The sequence below is a fragment of the Sciurus vulgaris genome (genome assembly GCF_902686455.1).
Source record: "Sciurus vulgaris genome assembly, chromosome: 5".
NCBI lineage: Eukaryota > Metazoa > Chordata > Mammalia > Rodentia > Sciuridae > Sciurus > Sciurus vulgaris.
The window spans coordinates 77023399-77049334 of NC_136465.1; the positions used below are offsets into that span (position 1 = coordinate 77023399).

Sequence of the window (25936 nt, forward strand, 5' to 3'; positions counted from 1 at the left end):
GGATGGTCCCTAAAGAAAGCAGAGCACAGTAAAACAATGTCATCTATAGAATTGCCATTCTCCACATGAAGGGTATTTCTGTCCAAATCATCACTAAGTCATTGAAATCATGGGGCCTTCTGCTCTTAGGGAGAACTGGAACCATACTGGCAATTTTTTCTTGATTCTCCCCCCCTTTCTTTTTAGGATCTGTGGCCTTTCTTTTATAATAATTTATTCAGTCATTACTAATTAAATTATAACCCGGGGCTGGGGATATAGCTCAGTTGGTAGAGTGCTGGCCTCATAAGCACAAGGCCCTGGATTCAAATCCCCAGCACTGCAAAAAAAAAAAAAAAAAAAAAAATTAAAATAATTAAATTATAACCCTATTGATTTAATTAAAATTCAGTATCCTTGATGGGATTTGAGAAACAGTTAATGGATATCAACAGTTCCAAATTCTTTAGCAGATACTTTTCCTTCAGCTTCCTCTTCCCCATTTCTGCTCCTACACCCCATCAGCACATTCTTCGATAAAAGTACCAAAAGCACCTTTTCACCTTGTTGCTAGAGCAGGAAAGGGAGAGTCAACTACCTCAGCACAATTAGAAAAAACACCACTCACCCATTCAGTACACTTCAGCATTTTGGTTAATTCAACCTGACCTTGCCTCCCACACATACTGGTTGCTTTAGATTGAAATGAGGCATGCCTACAGGGTAAAAGTAAGTAACTCAAAGCTCTCCCTACTGAGGCAATTATCCTGGATATGCTCTAAATTTATGCAACACACAGACAATCCTAAAATCTTGACTAGTATAGTCACAAAAGGTAACATACTTTATGATTCTATTTATATGAAATATCCAGAACAGGTAAATCCACAGAAGCAGAAAGCAGATTGCCCAGAGGCTAGGGGGAAAGGAGAATAGGCAGTGACTGCTTCTGAAAGTGAATGTAGGGTTTTCTTTTAGGAAGAGGAAAATTTTTCGGCAACTGGGCTGGTGGTTGTACAATGATGTGTGTGCGTGCTAAATGCCACTAAATTGTACACTAAAATGATTCATTTTAGGGTTAGGGATGTAGCTCAGTGATAGAGCACTTGCCTAGCATATACAGGGCTCTGGGTTCAATCTCCAACACTGAAAAAAAGAGAAAAAGATTCATTTTGGGGTTACATGGATTTCACTTCCATTAAAAAAAAAAGAAATCCTCATTAACTTAGATATTTCTAGGAACTAAATAACCTCGGAAAGGATACAAGGGATAATGGATGTTTTCCTGTATGCTGTCAGTTATTATTATATGTAAGCATAAGAGAAAGTCATAAAAAAAGGGAAACAAAAGTGGTAAGTGCCCTGGAATGGAGGAAAAAGAATGGAAATGTGAGTGGGAGAAAAGAACCAAAAAATTGATGAAAAGTTCATTTGGTCAACCTAGGGAGCAGGGGTAGGCAAGGACTAAAGGCCACAGACAAGTCTGTGTAAGAAACTAACCTGACCCAAGCGGGGCAGTGGTGCACACCTGTAATCCCAGCAACCAGGGAGGCTAAGGCAGCAGTATCTCAAGTTTGAGGCCAACCTCAGCAATTTAGCAAGGTTTGAAGCAACTTAGTGACACTCTGTCTCAAAATAAGAAACAAAAACAAACAAGCAAAATAATTATTATTTTTTAACCCAGGGCCCTTTACCACTGAGCCACATCCCAGTCCTTTTTTCATTTTTTATTTTGCTACTGGGCCATGCTAAGTTTCTGAGTCTAGCCTTGAACTTGTGATCCTCTTGCCTCAGCCTCTTGAGTCACTCAGATTATAGGAGTGTGTCACCCCTGGGTTCAATATTTAGTATCTCACACAAAAAGAGAAAGAAAGAAAAGAAACTAATCAACTTTAGTAGAATAAAATAGTTTTATTATACACTTAATAGTCTTACAGGTACTAAACCTTTTGAATACATGATCTTCTTAACTCTCAAAACCACCTGTAAGGTGATCAACAAATATATGAAAAAGTGCTCATCATCCTTAGTAATTAGAGAAATGCAAATTAAAACCACCTTAAGATTTCATCTAACTCCAATTAGAATGGCTATTATCAAGAACACAAGCAATAATAAGTGTTGGCATGGATGTGGGAAAAAGGCTCATTCATACATTGTTGGTGGAGTTGCAAATTGGTGCAGCCACTCTGGAAAGCAGTATGGAGATTCCTCAGAAAGCTTGGAATGGACCCACCATTTGACCCAGCTATCCCACTCCTCGGTTTATACCCAAAGGACTTAAAATCAGCATACTACAGTGATGCAGCCACATCAGTGTTCATAGCAGCTCACTTCACAATAGCTAGATTGTGGAACCAACCTAGATACCCTTCAGTTGATGAATGGATAAAGAAACTCTGGTATATCTACACAATGGAATGTTATTCAGCCATAAAGAATAAAATTATGGCATTTGCTGGTAAATGGATGAAGTTGGAAAATATCATGCTAAGTGAAATAGGCCAAGCCCAAAAAACCAAAGGCCGAATGTTTTCTCTGATAAGTGCATGACAATATATAACAGGGGGAGGGGGTGATGAGGGGAAGAGAAGAATGAAGGAACTTAGGATGGTATAGAGGAAAAAAGGGCTGGGAGGGGGTGGGGTTGGAAAAACAGTAGAATGAAACAGTATTACCCTATGTACATGTATGATTACATGAATGGTGTGAATCTACATTGTGTACAACTATAGAAATGAAAAGTTGTACTCCATTTGTGTACAATGAATCAAAATGTATCTGTAAAAATAAAAAATATTTTAATAAAAAAAAAACCCACCTGTAAGGCAGGTATATTGCCAAGTTTATAGTTGAGAAATTATTTGTTTAAAATCACACAACTTGTGAATGCCAATTTTGGCCTGGCACTGAAAAACATACCAGTTCTTTTATATTGAATTGAACAGGATGAGCTAAGGATTTGGCTTAGTGGTTGACCATTTGCCTGGCATGCATGAGGTCCTTGGTTCTATCCCCACCAAAAAAAAAAAAAAAAAGTTGGGTAAAATTGAACAGGGTGATGTAAATACAGGGGCTTTTTTTGTTTTGTTTTTTCTTTTTCTTTTTCTATTCTTTTGTGGGGGGAGGGTATCAGGGATTGAATTAAGGGGCACTTGACCACTGAGCCACATCCCCTATTTTGTATTTTATTTAGAGAAAGGGTCTCACTGAGTTGCTAAGCACTTCCCTGCTAAGGAGGCTGACTTTGCACTCCTGATCCTCCTGTCTCAGCCTCCCCAGCTGCTGGGATGACAGGCATGCACCATTTTTTTTTTTTTTTTTTTGGACACCTAGAACCACATTGATTTGGAGTCTAGACACAATATTCATCATAGATATAATTTTTTAGTTTCTACATGGTGAGAGAAAAAAGAGCACAGTTGTTTGACTTTATCATATTACAAATGACCTTCTAAAAAACTTTCTGTCTTGCTCTCTCTCTCTTTTGTCACTGAGCTATATCCCCTGCCCTTTTTCTTTTCTTTTTTTTTTTTTTTTTTTTTTTTTTTTTTTTTTTTTTTTGAGAAAAGTTCTTGTTAAGTTGTTGAGAGTCTCACTGAGGTGACCAATCTGGCCTCAAACTTGTGATACTCCTGACTCCCTTGTTGGGATTACAGGCATGTACCACAGGGCCAACTTATCCATTACTTTTTAAGGGGGTGTGGAGGAAGAGGTGAATCTCACATAAATTTACCAGATCATCCCAATTTCAGTCCCTATGGAATGCTGCATACATGTAATTATGTAGTAGATATGTATGGCAGATAATCGCACAGAAGGGAAAAGGGAGAGGAAAGAGAAAATACCAGAAATATAGAAAAGAACTGAAGGATCTACAGGTTAGGAAAAAACTAGACCTAAAATGATTGGACAAATTGAAAAAAACACAAAACCATCATCAGTCACTTAATAAAACGTGAGGGTTTGAGGTAAAGCAAAGCTCAATTTGTTAACAGGAAACTATGGGCTCTGCATGTCTATTTATATAAACATTTGCTTTTTCTGTCTTGGGCTTTGCCCAGAAGTTGTCCTCTGACTGCTACTTCTGGCTCTACTTGACTGGTTTAAAAAAAAAAAAAAAAAAAAAAAACTGTTGCCACCTGTTCCTCTCTCCACTAGAGAAACTAAACATGTTACTTTCCCTGATGTTTGGTTAGTGAAAATGCTTAAAGATGTCAGGGTATCGACTGGTTTTTTCTTTGTACTGGGGATTGAACGCAGAGGGACTTTTCCACTGAACTACATTCCCAGCTCTGCCTAACACTTTATTTTAGAATTTTGAGATGGGGTCTCCCTGAGTTGCTTACAGCCTCGCTAAATTGCTAAGGCTGGTCTTGAACTTCCGATCCTCCTGCCTCAGCCTCCCAACTTGTGGGGATTTCAGATGTGCACCACTGCAGGCAGCTCCAGGGTGTCAATTTTTATTGAAGTGTTGTGACTTTGAGTTCACAAAACCTCAAGGGTGGTCCTGCCTCTCTTCTGCTGTGCTCCTGATGTCTTTTCAAATTTTCCATTGGAAACTTCCCATTAACTTGCCTCCTGGTTCTCTCCTAGTGTCAACCTGTCATGGTGCTCCCCTCTCCAGATCCTTTGTTGGTCTCCATCTTCTGGTCTGTCTTCACTGTGTTACCGTTACTTCTGTACAAAAGGCATAGGAACCTGAGAGTTCACAAGTGACTTGCTCCTTCCAACCAGGTGTACAGTGTTTGGTTGAGCATACATCTTTTGCCACAAATACCCTGAAGGAGGGAGGAGCTTGTGGCTAGCAAATTATACTCCTTGATGTCATCAAAATAAAATCTAGAGGTGGGGAAACCAGCTGGGGTTTGCACCATCTGCCTGTGAGTCAAAACAATACTAAGAGAAAGTGTGCACAGAACTCTAGTGAGTAGAGTTCACATTTGAATTTCCAGAATTTGTTAATTTGAGGAGAAAGGAGAATTTTCTTGAATAACAAGCATGAAATATGGGAAAAGTTAGACGCAGAGTAGAATCAACTCAATTTTGCATGTGCATGCGTGCATGCGTGTGTGAACGTGTGTGGGTGTGTGTGTGGTGTTGGGGAACAAACCCATAGGTTCACTCATGCTAGACAAGCACTCTACCAATAAGCTACATTCCCAATCCTTTTTATTTTTATTTTAATACAAGGTTTGCTAAGTCACTGGGCTGGTCTGGAACTCTTGATCCTCCTGCTTCAGTTTCCCACATAGCTGGGATTACAGGTGTGCAACCTTGTGCCCACTATGGATCAACTCAATTGGGAAGAGAAAGTAAGGACTTTTAGAGAACCTATGGTAAGTTACAGAGTGAAGGATAAAATAGAGAGGAGCAGAACAGAGAAAACTGGTTAATTTTGATACTCAGTTTTCAAAGTGGGATAAAAGAGAAAAAATTCAGGTATTTTTTGTAAGCATAAAAAGAGAAGAGAAAAACAATAACCAAACCAGAAACCACTTTATTCTGAGAAAAAAAAAGAATAAAAATTAAATGTAAAAGATTTAATTTGCAATAGACGAATATTGGGATTGAGGTGCTCTCTGGTAGAAATGTCACCTGTTTTCACCATTATGTAGTAGGAATGTCAAGTGCATGAAGAGATTCTTTTCTTCTTCTTTTATTGGTATTCTCCCAACTTCCAAGAATAAACGAACTTTTGAATGTCTTCTAAGCTAAATATTAGTATTCTTGTTATTATTATTATTAAAATAGTACAACTTTATAGGGTACAATGTGATAATTTGTACATGTATAATAGTATGCAAAGATCATATCAGAATAGTTAACATTTCCATTTCCTTAAGCATTTAAAAATTTTTATTAACACATGATCATTATATGTATTTATGAGGTACATGTGATATTTCAGTATATATATACAATATGCATTGATCAAGTGGGATAAGTAACATTTCCATCCCCTTATCATTATTTTGAATTTGAAGTCTCAAGAAGACATTTTGGGTTTGTTTGATTGAATGATTGTTTGCAGTGCTAAGGACTGAACCCAGGGCTTCCACTAATGCTAGGCAAAGGCTGTACCACTGAGCTGTACCTAGCCCTATGAAGAAATTCTTAAAATGATTCTTGTAAACTCTGTGCCTATGAGGTTTCTCTGTAGTGACTATAATATGCATTTAATATGTTTGCCTGGATGAGGACATTTTAATTCTAGAGACTACGGTGGGATAGAGATCACATGCTTTGGGGTATTCTCTTATACTTCTCTTTGATAAGATGTGCAAATCCTATTAAATTAAATTGTTTATTAACAGCAAGAATCCAACCCTCATTTAGCTAGTTTTCTTGGCAATATGAAAGGAATCCAACCCCTACTGTCATATGTAACTTCTTCTCTAATACCTATTTGAATTCCATTGACTTTTATAGAAAATTATTAAGTTATTCAGACCCAACAGCTCACAATATATAGTTTGTCACTTATTAAAATGGAATTTGGGGGGCCTGGAGGTATAGCTCAGTGGTGGAGCATTTGCCTGATAACATGCTTGAGGCCACAGGTTTAATACTCTAGCCCGGGGTGAAGGGAGGGTAGGATTTGGTTCCATTACATTGTGGACTGCTGTCAGTATTTAGAATGAAGCACATGTTTGTGAATTAGACTGCATCTAGGCTTTGAAAAATATGAATAATGCATGTACATCACAGAATCACAGAACTAATACCTTAGAACTAACAGAAATCTAGCCTTCTCATTTTAAAGGTGAGGAAATTAAACCAGGACCTAATGAAGGAAAATGACTTATCTGAAAGTAGTTTCATCCTACTGTTAGGGCCAGGATAAGAAATTGTGTTTCTTTCACTCTTTCATTTCAAACTTTAGGTAAGCTTTCTGCCTGCCTATTAAAGTTCAGATCTGGGCTGGGGAGATAGTTCAGTTGGTAGAGTGCTTGCTTTGCAAGCACAAGGCCCTGGGTTCAATTCCCCAACACCACAAAAAAAAAAAAAAAAATATATATATATATATATATATATATATATATGAAGTTCCGATCTGATCCCAGTGCCATGGCACATGCCTGTAATCCCAGTGCCTTGGGAAGCTGGGGCAGGAGCATCGAAAGTTTGAGGCCAGCCTCAGCAACTTAGCAAGGCCCTAAGCCACTTAGGAAGAGCCTGTCTCAAAATAAAAAATAAAGAGTTGGGGACTTAGCTAAGTGACAAAGCATTCCAGGGTTCAATCACTAGTTAAAAAAAAAAAAAAAAAAAAAAAAAAAAAAAAAAAAAATCAGATCTGAATGTTCTTCTTAGGCCCTAAGTCAGGATATTCCAGAATTTCCATTTGCACAATAAGCTCTACTTTTGCATTTATTGTTAAGGATGAAAGAAGTAGCAAAACTCAAGGAAACTCAGGCAAATGGTATGGTTTCACATTAAGCTGTTTAGTTTACTTTGTGGAAGTGAGCTAACCCCAGTACTATCATAAATGAATAAGTAAAGGAAACTTATTTTCCAACCCTACTCCTTGACTGAACAATTGCATGAAAAATCGAAGAGAGAATTATGAGTCCAAGTTCTATAACTGGCATAATCCTCTCTCTTTAACCCCGGACTCTGACCTTAGCAGAAGACAACATTTGGGGTCTTTATGTATTGCTATTAGAATTACATAATTCTTGGTTCTGATGAGAGAATCTTCTAGAACTAAAAAAATTACTGTGATCTTTCTCACCAAGGAGACCTGACAGGCAAAATTAGAATAATCCAAGCAAAAGAGTTAAAATGAATAAAGAGGAATACATAAATGATGGAGAGTTAATTAAGGAAGGGCCTGGAAGGAAAATAAATGAAGTTTATGGTTAGCCAAAGTAGACAAAGATAGTTTCTTCTACCCTAAAATCTATTTCCAACAAATCTAATAATTGAGATTATTAACATACAGGGTGGGCCTGTAGCTTCATGGTGAAGCACTTGCCCAGTATTTGAGAGGCAGCCTCACACACACAAACATACATATATGCACTCACACACATACACGGAGATTATTATTACTATTGATTTATTTTTTGCAGTTCTGAAGATCAAACTCAGGGCCTTAGGCATACTAAGCAAGCATTCTACCACTGAGCTACAGTCCTCCCATAAAAATTATTAACCTAAAGTTTATTCTTTCCAGAAATTGTATGTAGAACATTTGAATGTTAAATCATGTTTATCCACTATGTTTATGATATTGGGAAGCAACAAAACTGCAATAATATAGATATTGCGTTTTAAGTACTGAAAAAATGTTATTAAAAATGTTATTATAAAAAATGTTAAATGTTATTAGTCTTGGTCAAAAATTAGGGAGTGGGGCAAAGCTAGATATTGCAAAAGGACAGGTTTAAGAAATACTCATGTCTATGGGTTAGCTGACAGTGGTGTAGAAGAAGAAATTCTGCCTTCCTCTCACCCACACATTCTTTCTTCTTTCTTCTTCCTTGATGATCACAGTCCATTGGGTCTCTGCAAATTCACATCTTCACAGGGAGGAAGTCGGAAGTAGTTGGAGCGACGGAGTCGCCTTGGGGGCAGACCTGCCATCTGACGGCAAAGTTCATCTAAAGAAGCAAAGAGTGACAGGAGAATGCAGGAAGATAACAAGGGCTCTTGTTTTAAGGGAAAGAAAAGGCTTTGCAGTGAGGTGTAGTGAACAATGTTGAAGAGAAAAAGACCTGGTGGGTTGAAACCTCAGCTTTGCCACTTACCAGTTATTTACCATTTACTAGAAAGTACCTTAACTTTTATGAACCTCAGTATTCTTTTTTGTAAAATGAGCATTAAAATACCTACCTTAACAGTTTCTGTTAAAATGAAATAACATATGCAAAGTACCCAGCACCACAGTAAATGTTAGTTTCCTTTATATACCCAGCTCCCAATTCTAGTCATGGATCTAGCAAATAGGAAAATGAGGTCCAATCATTCATTCCACTTTTAGGTGTTTACTATGTGCAAATAAATAGCTAAATTTAGTAAATCCCCTGAGATACTTGAAAGTGCCTAGAGTTCCAAATACTCATCCTCAATCTCAAGGTGCTTCCCTTGCAGGTGGCTTGCACAAAGCCAATGGGGGCAAGCAGCAAGTTTCCTTCAGCAAAGTGAACTACAGCTCTTACTCAGGAACGCAGCACAGAGCAGGCTGCTGAGTCAGAAGTGCTGTGTCTGTGGTGTTGTCACCAACCACAGCCATCATTTGGGGCTGTCCATGGGGAAGGTGAGAAGTATGTTTGCTCCCACCATGCATTGTCTAAAACCACACATTTAGGACCCTTGTAAAATTGTTCTTGTAACATCTTTCTGCCTTTCTCTACTTCTAAAATTTCTCAATAAGCAATGTAAATGCTTCCTGGAATTGGTGAACTGTTTATAGTATACCCAATTTCTTAATGTTCCTCCTTTTTTTCTTTTTTTTTGGTACCAGGGATTGGATACAACAGTGCTTAACCACTGCGCCACATCCCAGGCCTTTCTATTTTTTGAGACAGGCTTTCACAAGTTGCTGAGGGCCTCTCTAAGTTGCTGAGACTAGCTCTGAACTTATGATCCTCCTGTCCCAGTCTCCCGAGCTGCTGGAATTACAGGTGTGCACCACCGTGCCTGGGTACATCCTTTTTTTTTTTTTTTTTTTTTTAAATGTTTTTATATATCAGTTAAAAATTTTTTTTTTATTGTAAACAAATGGGATACATGTTGTTTCTCTGCTTGTACATGGCATAAAGGCATACCATTTGTGTAATCATAAATTTACATAGAGTAATGTTGTTTGATTCATTCTGTTATTTTTTCCCTTCCCCCCACCCCTCCCACCCCTCTTTACCCTCTATACAGTACTTCCTTCCTCCATACTTGCTCCCCTCCCTAACCCTAACTCTAACCCTAACACTAACCCTTCCCTCCCCCCCCCATTATGTGTCATCCTTTTTATATACCCTATCCAGACCTTACTGTCTCCAAACTAGTGTGTATGCATATGTGTGTGTGTGTTTTCCTTTTAGAGCTAGGAACTTGGTTGTTGACTAGAGGAATCTATTATCTGTGATGGCTGAATTGGCCCTTTCCCTAGAACCCCAGTGAATGACCTTTAAAACAGCCAGACCTTCAAAAAACTGTCTACACAGGAGAAGCTGGGGGGGCTGCCATTCAGTTGGAAAAGGATCTAGAGGTACTTTTGTTAGGTCTGTATTTGTATTAAGCACACTGCTTTACTTATTGTTTATTTGGAGAAACTTCCATTAGGGCAGATGGAAGCTAAGCCTAGAGCCAGAGTCCTCCTCCAAAATCAAGCCTTAGATTTTGGATTATGATCCTGTTTACCTCTCTCATAATAGTTCCTCCCCACTAAACATCCAGAAGTCAACTTACCTTTCATAACTTCATGTTCCTTGCAGACAAGACGGGAGCAGATCTCATTGTTGATGATGTACATACGTCGTAAACTGCCACATCACAATATCATGGTCAAGGAAAGAGATAGAAAAAAGCCTTGAGGGGGAGAACTAACCTTGGCCTAGGCTTCTCTTCAACTCTGTAGTTCCCACTCTCCCCTATGTAGCCTCCCCCATCTGCATTTCCTTAGGTATTTAGATGACTAATTCTTTTTTATCCCTCAGAAGAATATAAAGAATGGAATGATATTTTCTTTCTTTTTCTTTTTTATTTTTTTTCCCCTCTTTTTCTTTTTGCAGTACTGGGAAGTGAATCCAGGGGTACTCTAACACTGATCCACATCCCCAGTTCTTTTTAATTTTTATTTTGAGACAGGGTCTGGCTTAGTTGCCCAGGCTGGCCTTGAACTTGGTACAATCCTGCTCCAGCCTCTCCAGTAGTTGTGATTAAGGGTGTGAGCCACTGCACCTGGCTAATTTCCTCTTCTTACACTTCACACTTTCCACTTTCCAGCAGTCAAGTCCACTGCTCCTTTCCGTTTTCTACCTTCAGATCTAAATCTTTTGCTTTAGCATCTTTCAATCATGTAATAAATTCAACATGCCAGTGCTTCCCTTATGACCCTCTTTTTCTCCAGCCTTCATCTTCACTTACCTTCTGGCATCTGTTAGTCAGCCTGTCCTTTGTGTACCTCAACCCAGAGTATAGCAGCACCTTCAGGAATAGCTAGAAGGGTTATGCTAAAAACATCTGCCCCATCAAATGTTGCAGTTCCTTAATGAGTACTTATTATACTGACACAAAAACACTACCATGGAAGGTGCTCTCTGGGTATTCTGGGTTCCTTTACCTGGTGAAGCAGACCTGATGAACACATTGCTTGACTGGTCGATGGACAGAGTAGAGTCTTGTGCAAGCAAATTTCTCATCCCGGCACTCTGAAGAGATCCAACACAAAAAAATAGAGAGGTCCAAATAGAAGTAGCATAAATAAAGGATTAACGGACTGGGGAGGGAGATAGAGTAGGGAAAAAATACAGAATAGTTTCTATAGAGGATAATTATAAATTGGGGGCTGTCCTTCCTGCTTACCAAAAGCAGAGCAAGAGGAAATTTAGGAGCTTCCCTACCTGGAAGAAGTGAATGAAATAATTTCTGAGGACTCTTCTAGGAAAACAAGTCTTTTTCTAGCCCTCTAATTTAATTAGCGGTCCATACAAAAATAGAGAAATAAAGTCCTCTAAGGGAAAGTTTTTAAAAAAGAAGTCTTTGTATGATTATTTAGGTAGCAATATGAAATATTAAACTGAAATGTTGATGATCTCATTCTGAAGAATGAGAGTTCTCAATTCAAGAATTAAGGTCACTACATCTCTAGCTGTTTTCAACCCTAGTTGTAGATGAGACTTATCAAGAAAGTAGGGAAAGCACTTTTTCTTCCAGTACTGGGGCTCAAACCCTGTGCTTCAGGCTAGGCAAGTGTTCTACTGAGTTACATGCCCCGCCCTTTTTAACATTTTTAAAATTTTGAGACAGGGTCTTCCTAAATTGCCAAGGTTAACCTTAAACTGTAATCCTCCTGCTCAGTTTCCCAAGCCTCTAGGATTATACTTGAAAGTTACTAGACCCATCTAGAGAAAGCAATTTTAACCATGATGTCTATGGTAAATTGACAAATCGATTTTATTTCCCAATTCCTAGTCTCCAAATAAAGTCCAAAGGTAGTGTACAGAGAGGGCATTTGGGGGACCATTCAACAGCAGTCTCATCTTTTCTTTGTGACTTTTAGGTCAGGAATCCATTTTGATAATAAGTAGATAAAAGCTGGGTGCATGGAGTTGGGAAGTGAAGAACACTAAAAATATTCTTTGGGAAAGCAATATTCTTTGAGGAAATCTGGCTCTCAGGAACTGACAATTATGAGAAATTGTTCAAGATTGACTGGGGTGTGTGGGTTCCAGGCACATTGGTTCATCGCCGGAATTTGCATGCCCTAGATGAGCCAATGACCTGCTAGAGCAAAATGGCTTGTTTAACTCCACCCCCTCCTGTTTCTCATGGAAGAAGCTCCTCCTGGTCCCCCTTTGATCTGTACTGCGATAAGTAAACCAAGCGCAGCCTCTTCCATGTTGTTAGAGTGAGACCCTATAGCATGGCTCAACCTGTCATTCCCCCTGATTTAAAAGATAGTTGTCTCCTGTGGTTTTTTCCTATTAAATGAATTTCTTAGCCAGCCCATCCCTCTGACAGGAACCGTTTTCCTCATCCTCTTGGGACGTGTGGCAATACTCTCCAAAAAACAAGGAAGAAAGGAATCCATAGAAGGAAAAAGAGCTTCAGAAAAAAAATGCAAGAAATTAGCATACCTGTGGAGGTATTTTTATCACTGGGCGAGGCTGGAAGGCAGAAATTTTATTCAGTTATTACCATTTCTAGAAGTCAGCACTTCTGTAATTGTCACACTGCCTCTCTTGGGACTCACTTGGAATACTCAAATAGGGAACAAATGAGTTAATAATTTTTTTTTTTTTTTTTTTTTTTTCTGGTACTGGGTTTGGAACTGAGCTACACCCTTTACACTTTTAAAATTATACTTTGAGACAGGTGTGGCTAAATTGCCCAAGATGGCCTCCAACTTGAGATCCTCCTGCTTCAACCTTCCCCAACTGGGATCACAGGTATGTGCCACCTCATCCAGAGAATAAATAATTCTTAGCAACTTCTGAAAGAAAACCTCTATTGGGCTGCTTTGATCCACACAATGAAGGAGATTTAAGAAATAAGATGGGATTATGCCTTTCCCCTTTCTCTTCAGGAGAGTTGAGAAATTCACTGCATATAGTATTTTTAGTTTTAGAGATGAGGGAGTATTCGATATGTTGACTAGGCTGACCTCAAACCTCTGAGGTCAAGGGATCCTCCTGTCTCAGTTTCCCCATTGGCTGGGACCCTAAGTGCACACCACCATGCCCAGAGATAAGAAACAAATTTTGTAGGAGTGCAAGGCAAAGAGCCATATCCCCAGAAGTTCTTCATCCTAGACCTAAGGAGAAAACATGATCCTGTAGAAGCTCCTCCTCATTCTTACTTCTCTTTTCTGTAGATTAAAGACATCATCGTGGGTCCTTTGATAAAAGCTATTGGGATTAAAAAATAGCAAGGGTTGTATTTATAGCCAAACCTGACCTGGGGCAAGCTTGATACAGGCTTAATTTGCAGAAAGGACAAAAGGTCAAGGAGTTAGATGTGGTTGAGGGGATAGACTATTCAGGGAGCTTTCTGGAGGAAATGTCTTGGTACCAGGGATTGAACCTAGAGTGCTTAACCACTGAACCACATCCCCAGCCCTTTTTATTTTTTATTTTGAGACAGGGTCTTGCTAAATTGCTTAGCCCTCGCCGAATTGCTGAGGCTATCCTGGAATTAGCGATCCTGTCTCAGTCTCCCAACTGCTGGGATTACAGGCATGCACCACTATGCCAGCCAGGTTCCTAGTATCCTTTCTATTTAACTCTCCCAAAGACTTTCGCCACAGGGCATGGTGGCCCATGCCTACAATCCCATTGACTCAAGAGGCTAAGGCAGGAGGACTGAAAGTTCCAGGAAGCCTCAGCAATTTAGTGAGACCCTGTCTCAAAACAAAAAAATAAAAACGGGAGTGGTAAAGTGCCCCTAGGTTCAATCCTTACTACCAAAAACAAAAACAAAAACAAAACAGAATACTAGGAAGGTGCTAGCCGATATCATATACCCCATTGTCAAGGCAGATCTTTGCTGATAGTTTCAAAACCTGTTTCTAACCCAGATTCCTAAACCCCAAACTACAGATCCAATCACCATTTTATGGAAATGTTACTGAATTTTTAAAAGATTCCTCAAATTCTACATATCTTAAACTCACTTATTATCTTTTCCTTCTCCAATTTGAGTTGTTTTTCAATGAATGGTACCACCAACCATTCAATAACCACATCTAGAAAACTGCACATCATTTTAACTATCCTCTTTCCCAGGATGGGGATATAGCTTAGTGGTAGAGCGTTTGCTAACTCCCCAAGACCAAAAAAAAAAAAAAAAAAAAAAAAAAAATCCTATCTTCTATCTCCTTTTCTTACTTCCTTCATACCATTTGTTCCTTACCCCTCACCATTTAAAAAACTCAGTTTTCACCAGCCCTATGTGGCCCACACCCATAATCCCAGATACTCAGGAGGCTAAAACAGAATCACAAATTCAAGGTCAGCCTGGACAATTTAGTGAGAACCCCTACCTCCATATCAAAATAAAAACTAAAAAGGGATGTGGATTTAGCTCAGTGGTAGAACACCCTGGGTTCAATCGCCCGTATGGCAAACAAACAAATAAACAAAAACCCCTCCGTTTCTCTCAGGTACTAAACTCTACTGTGTTTTTCTTTTCTAAATCTCTTTTTTCCTGGGGATTGAACCCAGGGCCTCATACCTCACATGCTAGGCAAACACTCCCACCTCTGAGCAGCACCCATAGTTCTGGAGTTTTGTGTTGTTGTGTTGTTGTTTTGTTTTTTGAGACAGGATCTTGTTGTGTTGCCCAAGTTGGCCTTGAATTCCCAGGCTCAAGTGATGCTCCTGCTTCAACTTTTTTTTTTTTTTTTTGGAAGGGGCATGGTGAGGAGTACAGAGGATTGAACCTAGGGGCACTCTACTCTGAGCTACACTCCCAGTCCTTTTTATTTTGGGACAGTGTTTCATTAAGTTAATGAGGCTGATATTGCCTCAAACTCAAGAGTCTCCTACTTAACATGCCACCGAGGCCTCAACCTCCTGAATAGCTGGGAATGAAGACTCTCAGTGCACCTGGTTTAAATTCCATTTTATTTTCACATCTTAGAACATTTTGTTGGTACCCCTCATTGAAATGCCACCTCATGACTGTTTTGTCTTATTCCAATTCTTCTTTCAAGATTTAGTTCAAGCCAGGTGCAGTGGCTACACCTGTAATCCCAGCAGTTTGGTAGGCTGAGGCAGAAGGATCATGAGTTCCAAGCCAGCCTCAGCAATTTAGTGAAGCCCTAGTGACTTTGCAAGACTCCATCTCAAAATAAAATATAAAAAGGGCTGGGAATGTGGCTTAGTGGTTAAGGGCCCTTGGGTTCAATCCCTGGTACAAAAAAAAATAAAAAATAAAAAATAAAGGTTTAGTTCAAGCATTCCTTCTAGGAAACTTCATTTATCCTCCAAAACGTTTGTTTCTAATTTTGTCTCTTCTTTACTCACTTAACCTTGGAAACATTGAGAGAAAGATCACATCTTTGTACTTTATATAGCCAACAGCACAGTTTCTGCTCATTAGGTTTCAAAATGTCATTAATTTAAATTGACCTATTGGAAGAACATGCTACATATACTGTAATCTACTTAGGATCCTTCAGCAGCTGCACTGCCTTCCATCATGGGCTCTAGGGAAAGCCCAGAATGGCCCTTTTGGCCCTGGGATCCCGGATCTGAACTCACCCAGGTCATCTGTGGAAGGCTCGATATCAGCCAGAACTGAAAAGGCACAAAACAGCAGGTGTGAGGAGGCTTTGAATTGCAAGAGTAAAAAGGAAAGTAGGCAAAGGGAAAACGGAGGTATCAGGGCAAGGTCAGGGCTGCTGCTGCCTTTGCGTATGATGTCCAAAGGAATAGAATTAATAGAGTTAATTGGGAATATCTTTTGAAGAATATTGGTTCTGTTGACATTATACTAATTTTTGAAAGCTTGTATTATTACCCAGGCCTAATTTAGCTATTAATTCACTTTGTTCCCTCTTTTTAAAGGACTTTTTCCTTTTAAAGGCCCTCTTTCCTTTTATCCTATGGTCACTGAACAACACTCCCACAATCCCTTTATCCAGAGTTTAAAATATAGCATTAATTCAAGAATTCAAGAGTCAGAATTTTTTTAACAACATACAACATTAATCAGACTTTTTTTTTTTTTTTTTCCTTTTTCTTTTCTTTTCTTTCTTTTTTTTTTTTTATGGTCTTGGGGACTGGACCCAGGGTGTCTTACCAAGAAGCAACATCCCCAACCTTTTTTTTATTTTTTATTTTTTTTTTGAGACAGGGTCTCAGTAAATTGCTGAGGGTCTAAGTTGCTAAGTCCTCAAAACTGCGATCCTTCTGCCTCAGCCTCCTCAGTAACTGGGATTACAGGCATTTGGGATTACACACCTGGCAGATCATGCTATTTTTAAGAACTTCAGTGAAACTTACCAGTTTCATCTGTAGAAGGTTCATTCACCAAATCTGCGAAGATGCAAAACAGGGAATGAAAAATACAGGTGGGAAAAGTATGTAACAGAAGTAGGATAAAGGAGATGATTATCTAAAAGGTGACAAGAAGGATAAAAATGAAGGCATGTGGACTCCTGGGTAAATATAAGGAACTATTGCTGAAAGAAATGGAAGAGATAATGACTAGATATATTTATTATAATGGTGGCTTCTAAGAAAGACAAGAGAACTCTGTGTGAGCTCATAGTGCCCATCAATCCTCTTCCAGTCTGTTTTTCTTTGGTCAGACATCATGCTCAATTCTTGTATCCCCAAAATGATAGCAAGGAAATTTAAAAAATAAATAAATAAACAAACAAACAAAAAACAACAACCAGTGAGGGTGGATAGCTTACTAGGATCTTCTGTGAATGTTTCTGGAGTCACATCATCTGAAAGAAAAATTAGAAAACATTTTCTGAGCATTCTCTGCTCCCCCTCAACCCTTGCACTTCTAATAAGTGACATTATCAAGCACAATACCAGCACATAGTTAAGTATCCCCAAGTTGTTTTTCTTTATCTACCTATAATAATTATAATGGATTGATGACCTCTTTACAGTGCTTATTTAAAATGAAAACTATCTATACCAAAACAAAGATTTATGGGGATAGAAACCAAGGCCTTAAGCTAAGCAAAAACTCTATCACTGAACTATACCTCCAGCCCAACATTTATAATTTTGATATGAATTTGCTGATAATGCTGTTATATAGAGTGTCTACAAAAGGTGGTGGCAATGATTTTCTGATGCTCAGAAATGGGAGAGAGGGTGGGGGAATGCCAGTATTAGTAGACAACTTTTGGAATTTGATCATTGGAAAAGTAAAGGCAGGAAGAGAGGGAATAAAAATGGTCCAGATATTTGTGTGAATTCTATTAGGATATACTGAGAAAACTATATCTGGGATTTTAAATAATTGCACTTTCTAAAACACATTATCTATTCTATTATTCTTATTATTTGGTACTATGGATTGAACACCCGGCCTTGTACATACTAAATACATACTTTATCTTTGAACTACATTCTTAACCCACTGACTTTACATTAAAAGCAAAAAAAAAAAAAAAAAAGTTCTAACATTGTATTTTTAAATTAACTTTCTTCTTTGTTTTTTTCTGGGAAGAAATCCAAGGGTGTTCTACCACTGAGCAACACCCCCAGCCCTTTTTACTTTTTATTTTGAGACAGGGGGGTCTCACCAAGTTGCAGTGACTGGACTCATTCAAACTTTCAGTCCTTCTGCTTCAGTCTCCTGAGTAGCTGGGGTTATAAGCATCAACCACCATGCCCAGCTTAAGATTTTTATTTATTTTTATTATTATTTTTACAGTGCTTGGAATCAAAACCAGACCCTCATGCATGCTGGACAAGGTCTCTACCACTGAACCATACCCTCAACCCAATAATTTGCTTTCTTTTTAAATGTATATATTTGTATTATACATGTTTAAAGTGTACAAATAACTTTTTTTTTTTTTTTTTTTTTTTTTTTGGTGGTGGTGGTGCTGGGGATTGAACCCAGGGCCTTGTGCATGCTAGGTAAGCACTCTACCAACTGAGCTAATATTCCCAGCCCTAAATATATATACACAAAGTGAAATGATACTACAGTTAAGCAAATTAATTATGTCCATCTTCTCACATAGTTACTGTGGCAGGGAGGGGGGGTGAAAAGAAGATGGAGAAAAGAGCACCTGAAATCTGCCATCTCGACAAATAACTTTTAAATACTGTATTTAGCAAATGTTCCATCTGGAATAATGTTTCAATGTAAATAGTTTATATTCATAATCTATTCTGCCCACTAGAGGTCAGCAAATTCAAAAAGTTTGCTTTGACTTTATTTTATTTTTTTGGTACTGGGAATTAAACCCAAGGATGCTTTCCCACTGACTTATATCCCCAGCCCTTTTTATTTTATTATTTTGAGACCAGGGTCTCATAAAGTTGCCCAGGCTGACTTTGAATTTGTAATCTTTCTGCCTCTGCCTTGGGAGTTTGTAGGATTACAGGCATGCACCACCACACCCAGAAGAATAAATGTTTTCTTTTTTTTGTATAAAGCATGTCGGAGTTATTGATGATTGTAGGGAGGAGAAATACAAATAAAGCATTTCGTAAACATTTCCTGTGCTTATCTCATCCTTTTTCATAAACTCTAGTTAAAACAAATACAAATTCATCAGATCTGATAAGCACCTTTTTTTGTGCCTATTGCTGAACATGGAACCCAGGATCTCTCATAAGCTAGGCAAGTACTCTACCACTGACCTACACCCTCAGCCTTGAGCCTTGTTAACATTCAGAAAAAACTTTCTTCTTTCAGAACAAATTTTAATAAAAGGAATCCATGTCTTTTCCAATATCATAGGATTTTCTTTTTTCCTCTTGGTACTGGGGATTGATCCCAGGGGCACTTTACCACCAAGCTCCATCCCCAGTCCTTTTTTATTTTTTATTATTTTGAAACAGGGTCTTACTAAATTGCTGAGACTGGACTGGCCTCAAACTTGAATCCTCCTGCCTCAGCCTCCCCCGTCACTGAGATTACAGGTATGTGCTCCTTGGGCCCAGCTATCATAGGATATTTGAAATATTATCACTAACCCACATAATTCTAGAGACTATACGAGGTGAACGAAGCCTCTCAAGGATGGAGCCTAGTCCCAAGCCACTCATTTCCTTTCTCCAGAGTCTTTTCTACAATCCAGTCCAGCTACTCAGAGATTAAAGTGAAGCCACCAGAGAGAAGAGTTTGAGAGCATGGCCTGTCTTTGGGTTTTCAGGGCAGAGCATTGCTTTTCTGTACATATCTGCAGTTAAACCAACCATAAGCTACCACTGTAGAAATGCTCACTCTAGGATTCATGAAGTTCTCTGAAAAGGAATCCTTAGTAACATTCATATAACTTATACTTTTTATGTTAGAAAAGAATCCTAAAGTCATAAGACAGGACTGGTCCTTATCACCCCAGAAAAATCAATTCAGAGTTTTAGTTTTACTGGTGCTATCTTGTTCAGAAACTTAACTGACTCAATATTTTTACCAATAAGAGGAAAAAAAAATTTATTTCTATATTTTTATCTTCAGTACCAGGACCCTCAGCAAGAAATATATATTATTCTGGGCCCTGTATACAAATGTGTAAACCCGATACAAATTTTATAAACTAATGCTTTACTCTTACAAAACACATGCAGTGCATTCTGATACATTTAGTTTACTTTAAGTTGTTTTAAAAAATGCACCAGTCGTGACCCACTAAATTGATTTTATGACTCATTAGTAGACTGTATACTGCAGTGTTCTATTTTCTAGCCCTCAAGGGTTGGGAAAAGTAAAGCGATAAATTAGAATTATGTCAAATGCCTGGAGGCAGGGTGGAGTTTCCTTCCTCAGACTGAAGGAAGTGTCTTTCTGGAATCAAAACTTTTGGGTTCTGTCCAGTTGTGCCACAATTTCGCAGTCGGACTGCAAAAATTTCTTGCCCTGTTTTTGCATCTTAGTTTTTCCACTGTTATGTGGATAGACTTATGCTTTCTGGGGTTTGTGTGTGTTGTTCAGTGATAGAATGCTCACCTAGCAGGCTCAAGGCCCTGGATTCAATTCCTAGCATTACACAAATAAGCAAACAAACAAATAGGCTTACCCAAATCATAAACGAACAAAAAATAACAAACAAACACACACAAAAAAAAACGAGACCTGGGATGTAGCTCAGTGGTAGAGCACTTGCCTAGCATGCACAAGGACCACAGTTCAATACCCAGCATTGGGAAAAAAAATGTTTTCTTACAGGGACTAGTGGCACAGGACTGTAATCCCAGTGACTCAGGAGGCTGAGGCAGGAGGAATGAGTTCGAGATCAGCTTCAGCAATTTAATAAGGGCCCAAGCAATTTAGTGAGACCCTGTCTTAAAATAAAAAATTAAGCAGGCCTATAATTCCCGAACTCAGGAGTCAGAGTCAGGAGGATCCTTAAGTTCCAGGCCAGCTTCAACAATTTAGCAAGATCTGTTTCAAAAAATAAAATTAAATAAATAAAAATGAAAAGGGCTGGGGAATGTAGCTCACTGATAAAGTGCCTATGGATTCAATGCCCAGTGGGGGTGTGGGGAAGGATGTTTCCTGAAGGAGTAATGAGTAATGGATACTTTCTTGAATTGGATAAGAAATCTGCAGAGAAGAGTGGAAAGAATAGAGAAGAGATGGGCATTGAAGAATTCTTGGGAAAGATGTTTCAGTAAGTAGAAAAAAAGAAACAAGAAGGTTTTATGAATAGGGTTATAAGATTGTGGAAGCTGGTGAATTAGATTCTATTTCTCATACCTTGGCAATGTATTTTTTCGTCTCAGGACAGATTCCTTTTTTTTTTTTTTTCCCCCAGTACTGGGGACTGAACCCAAGGTTGCTTAAACACTGAGCCACATCCGCAGTCTTTTTATTTTTTATTTTGAGACAGGGTCTCGCTAAGTTGCTTGGGCACTTGCTAAATTGCTGAGGCTGACTTTGAACTTGCAATCCAAGTGCTAGGATTACAGCAGATTCTTTAACTCCAACTGTTCCTCTACATTATCTTGATAAAAACTCAAATAGAGCCCATATTCAAGGCTTCACCTACCTCCTCGTTGACCATTGACCCCCAGAGTTCTCCATTCTGCAGGAAAGGAAGCAGAAAAGAAATGTTAATGGCTCCCACTGATGCCCCATAAGCTTTTCATGGGATGAACCAGAACATGATATAGAAATGGCTGAGTATGTTCTTTGATTTATTCCCATAAGCTCAACACAAAATTAGACTACTAGTGCTATGCACAAAACCGGTAGGAATAAAAATAGTCCAGAAAATGCTCTGACTCAGAATGTTCTCTTTCCCTCATTCCCAACCAGGAAGGACCCTTTTGCACAAAGGGGTCCAGCAACCTTTCCAGCCCCACAGCCTTTCCATTAGCTACCCTACCGAACAAGGCAGAAAAATTATCTTCTCAGTCTGCATCTGGCAGAATAAGGAGGAAAAAATAGAATGGTATTTCTTTAAAGTCCAAGGTTACTTTTTGTGACCAATCTTTTAGCTAGATTCTATGAAATCTGTGAAGATCATTTTTTCTTTTGAGTATAGGTATGGCATTTATTTCTTGCATGAATGTAAATATATTTGTGTGAATGTTCATGCAGGTGTTAGGTATCAGTGTATATATTCCGGCCAGTTTCCTTCAGGATTTGAATTTGGTCCATTTTCTTATTACACAGCCTCTATACATTTATGTATACTTTTGTATTAGCTTTTTCTTTTGGTGTTTGTTTACTTATGTATTTGTGAGCAACTCCCTTTTAGTGGTAATAGGCATGTGTGTGCATCTTAATTTCACCCTAATTTCCTAGGTATCAGGCTATCTTCTTCCAGTGGAAGGTCATCTCTATCTCTGGTCACATTCCTGTACTTTCTAATTTGACAATCTATTCTTTCCTTCTCTTTAATTTAAAGCAGTTCTAGAACTCAATGCCAAGCATGTCTCCTCTCAATCCCCTTCAATCTTAGACCATTCCACCTTCTAACACACAGTTCCACATACAGATATAGCTAAGGAGCTGACATTTTGAGGAGAAAAGAATAAAAATAGAGACTCACCAGAGGTGATGATGAGTGCAGTGAGAAACAGCAGCTCTTTGGGGCTCAAGAGCAGCATATCTAGTGGGGCAGCAAGGAGAGTAGAGAGGGTGATGCTCAGGGACACACTGACATTTTGCCCCAGGAAAAGGTACCTCAGCAGCTGGTTTCTTGTCTTCCCAGGGGCTTTCTTTGATGCAAACGCTTCCTCTTTTATTATCTTTCACATAACATTTATTTCTCCCTCAAATCTGATCTGTTCTTTGGTAATTTATTAATAGTCTCTCTTACTACTCTTTTCTATCAAATTAGCAGGTAATCATTCCTTCATTCCCCTCTCTTTCTTTTTTATTTATTTATTTATTTATTTATTTATTTTTTGAGACTGTCTCACTACGTTGTTCAGTCTGGCCTCAAACTCGGGGCCTAAGCAATCCTCCTGCCTCAGCTTACCAAGTAACTGGAATTATAGGTGCCTCTGCAGCCAGTTTTCAGAGGAATTTTTATACTCTAAATAGTCCATTCTTTGCCAAACCCTGTGGCCTTTGGCCTTTTTCACCCCTAATGTCTAACCTTCTTTTCATATATCTGTGTCTTCTCTGTATCATCTGCTCATCTTGGTTTCTCCTCTCTGTGGAATTCCATGGATAACTGGGGAGTCTCCTGGATTCTAAGTTCAGTGGCATTCCCCACAGCCCCTCTACAGCCCATCAGTACACACACACATGCACACACACACACACACACACACACACACACACAGATACACACATCCAGAGTTTTATAATGGAACAACTCACTGTCTACGGTGCTCCGCTCTCTCCACCGAGTCCTTTGGCTGCTGACTGTGTCTCTGTCCTCACACTGTTTCACTTTGGCTAGAGAGTAAGATGAACAGAGCCACGCCCTGGGAAGGACTTCAAATTTGGTCTAGTCTGAAACAATGAGATGAGGGAGAGGGAGAAGGAGAGAGAGAAAGCCAGGCCAGAGACACAGAATGCAGTGTTACAATAAGGCTGGAATGAGGAGGGAGATGGGAATTTGCAGTCATTCACACCCTCATTCCAAAGGTTATGACCACATTGGTGAGAGATCTTGCTGCTCCCTAGAAGAGCTGGCCCACGCTCATGTATGCCTCTCTTCCATCAACCTATTTTCCCTCTCACTGTTTGGTCCTGATCTTCCTTTTCTCTGTGGGTTCCTTTTTTACCTTAATAGTCCCCTCTCATTCTTGGAGTGTTTCATTGCCCATTAGCAAACTCTATTTCTGTGTCTCTTCCATATTTGAATTATTCCTCCATTCCCCTCTTTATCTTTTTTATTATTTATTTACTTCTTGGTAATGGGGTTGAACCCAGAGCCCCCACCATCACTGAGTCACATTCTCGACCTTTTTTAATTTTACTTTGAGACATGGGCTCTCTAAGTAGCTGAGCCTGGTCTTGAACTCGTGATTCTCCTACCTCCGTCTCCCAAATTGTTGGAATTACAAGTGTTCACCACAACACTCAACTCTATCCTTCTTTTTTATTTGTTTTATGTTTTTCTTTTTGGGATTTTTTTTTTTTTTTTTTTTGATGTGTGTGTGTGTGTGTGTGTGTGTGTGTGTGTGTGTTTTAATATTCGTCTCTTCAACACATTCCTTTGTATCTTTGTATTTCTTTTTCTTCTTTGCCTCTTTCTTGACTCACACATTCAGGCTCTTGTTTTTCCCTTTGGGAATATTCTATTTATTCTCACATCCAAGCAAACAGACACCACGTGAGGTGTGTCCAAGAGAAAGTCTGGCTATCTTGGAGTTATAAAAAATTGAGGCATTCAGAACTCTCCAAATCCTTTTCAAGTGTGGAGGAGCTCCATGAGAGGAGGTGCCAGTCTTATTTTGTCTTTGGCTTTGTTTAGGCTTGTGCTAAGAATCTTAGTTTCTGTAATCTAAAGGACAAAATGCCTTAAGAAGCCTAACGAAAATTGGGAGGCAAGTACATTCTGCTTGTCTTATTTTCTATCAGTATTTTTTCTCAGATTGTATAATATGCTAACACTCTCTTTGATTCAGGAATTTTAAAAAGATTTTGTATTTGCTCTCCTTCATAGACAGCATGGATAAACCACTAAAACATTCCCACATTGGAAGGAGTGAACTTGAGTTACAGAAACTCCAGGTTGTGGAATAGAAATATGTCAATTTCAAGTCATCTGCTAGCTCCTTTAGTCTATGTGATGTAGCACCCTGATGAGATAAATTAAAGTGTAGATAAACAGAGATCAAATAGTACTAATAAATTACAGACTAGAAGAAAAAGTAAATGATAGAAGGAAAGAGGTAGGTGGTTGGTTAGAAAGGAACAAGTTAGGAGGAAGAAAAAGTAATGAAAATAGTCAGAAATAAGAAAATTGCACTCCATAAGCACCTCTGGCACCTCTGAGGGAGGTGTAAGTGATGTACCTCTGAGATTCGTGGATTCTGGTCAGCCCCCAGAACAAATACAAGTACAAAACCCAGCTCTTCCTGATCGGCTTGACCCAGAACTTGCCCTTCTTCCATCTGGTCCACAGTGAGGGGGCAGAGGCTAGAAAACAGATGTGACTGTAGTTTGCAGAGAGTCAGGGAGAGAAAAGGTTGAGGTGGGGGTGTGAGGGGAAAAAAACGGATGCAAAGCAGAGCTAAAGCAGACATAGAATAGAGAGCCTAGAGCAACAATCATGTTTTCCATAAAGCTCAGACAGATGGGGAAACTGAACTCAGGCCAATCGTTTGGCAGGGAGAGCAATGACCTCAATGTGCTGGCCTAGCTAGAGACTATAGTTTAGGAAAGCCTCCCCAGGCAGTAGGAGGGGACCCTCTCCTGGGGTCACAGAAGGGAGTCTTAAGCTAGAGCAGTGAAAATAAGAACAGAATGTTCAGAGCAAGGCTGAAGGAGAGGGCTGAGGCAAGGGGCAGCCCCTTAGAAGGGAGGGAAAAGCAGAAAATCAGAACAGCCATACATTGTTTTGGGGCTTCATACTTCCAAGAATCCAGTTTGTTTCCAGGCACAGTGGTACATATTTGTAATCCCAGGGACTCTGGAGGCTGAGGCAGGAGGATTCCAAGTTGGGATCCTGGGCAATTTAGCAAGATCTTGTCTCAAAATAGAAATAAAAAGGGCTAGGGTTGTAGCTCAGCGTACAAGGCCCTAGGTTCAGTCCTCAATACTGCCAAAAAAAACAACAACAACAAATCCAGGTAGGGCATGGTGGCACTCACCTATAATACAGCAACTCAAGAGGATCTCAACTTTGAGACCAGCCTCAGCAACTTAATGAGACTCTGTCTCAAAGTAAAAAGTAGAAAGAGCTGTGGATGTGTCTCAGTTAAACTCCCCTGGGTTCAATCCCTGGTCCTACCCCCAAACCCCCCCAAAAAAAACCCAGTTTGGTCAAGGTAGTTTAATGCGGTTAATTTCTTCAAGGTCACTGTGGTGGTGTCCCCTTTCTTCTAACACAGTTCCCCACTTGTTTTTGAAGCCCAAGCTTGGATCTTCAAGCTCATAAGAGTCTCCAATTTACTTTTCTCAGAGTGATCTGCTCAGCTCTGTTCTATTACACCATCGACTTATCATTTAATTACAT

The 25936-nt window shown here is 39.1% G+C and overlaps 1 protein-coding gene across 4 annotated transcripts; it reads right to left on the reverse strand.

The window, feature by feature from the left end:
- Positions 1-358: 358 nt before the first annotated feature.
- On the reverse strand, positions 359-23321 carry MFAP5 (microfibril associated protein 5). 4 transcript variants are annotated; one of them, XM_079143189.1, is made up of 11 exons: positions 23128-23321; positions 22349-22408; positions 21341-21376; positions 17066-17101; positions 16650-16682; positions 15906-15941; positions 12780-12809; positions 11264-11351; positions 10390-10463; positions 8438-8585; positions 359-1125 (listed from the first exon to the last, which is right to left on the reverse strand). In XM_079143189.1, exons 2-10 carry the CDS (start codon positions 22404-22406, stop codon positions 8473-8475), a joined length of 504 nt encoding a protein of 167 aa, XP_078999315.1. In that variant the 5' UTR covers positions 22407-22408; positions 23128-23321; the 3' UTR covers positions 359-1125; positions 8438-8472. The 4 variants fall into 4 exon arrangements, with proteins under 4 accessions (XP_078999315.1, XP_078999314.1, XP_078999316.1 ...); XM_079143188.1 differs by lacking the exon at positions 359-1125 and having other exon boundaries at positions 8299-8585; positions 23128-23320; XM_079143190.1 differs by lacking the exons at positions 359-1125; positions 15906-15941 and having other exon boundaries at positions 8299-8585; positions 23128-23319.
- Positions 23322-25936: the final 2615 nt, after the last annotated feature.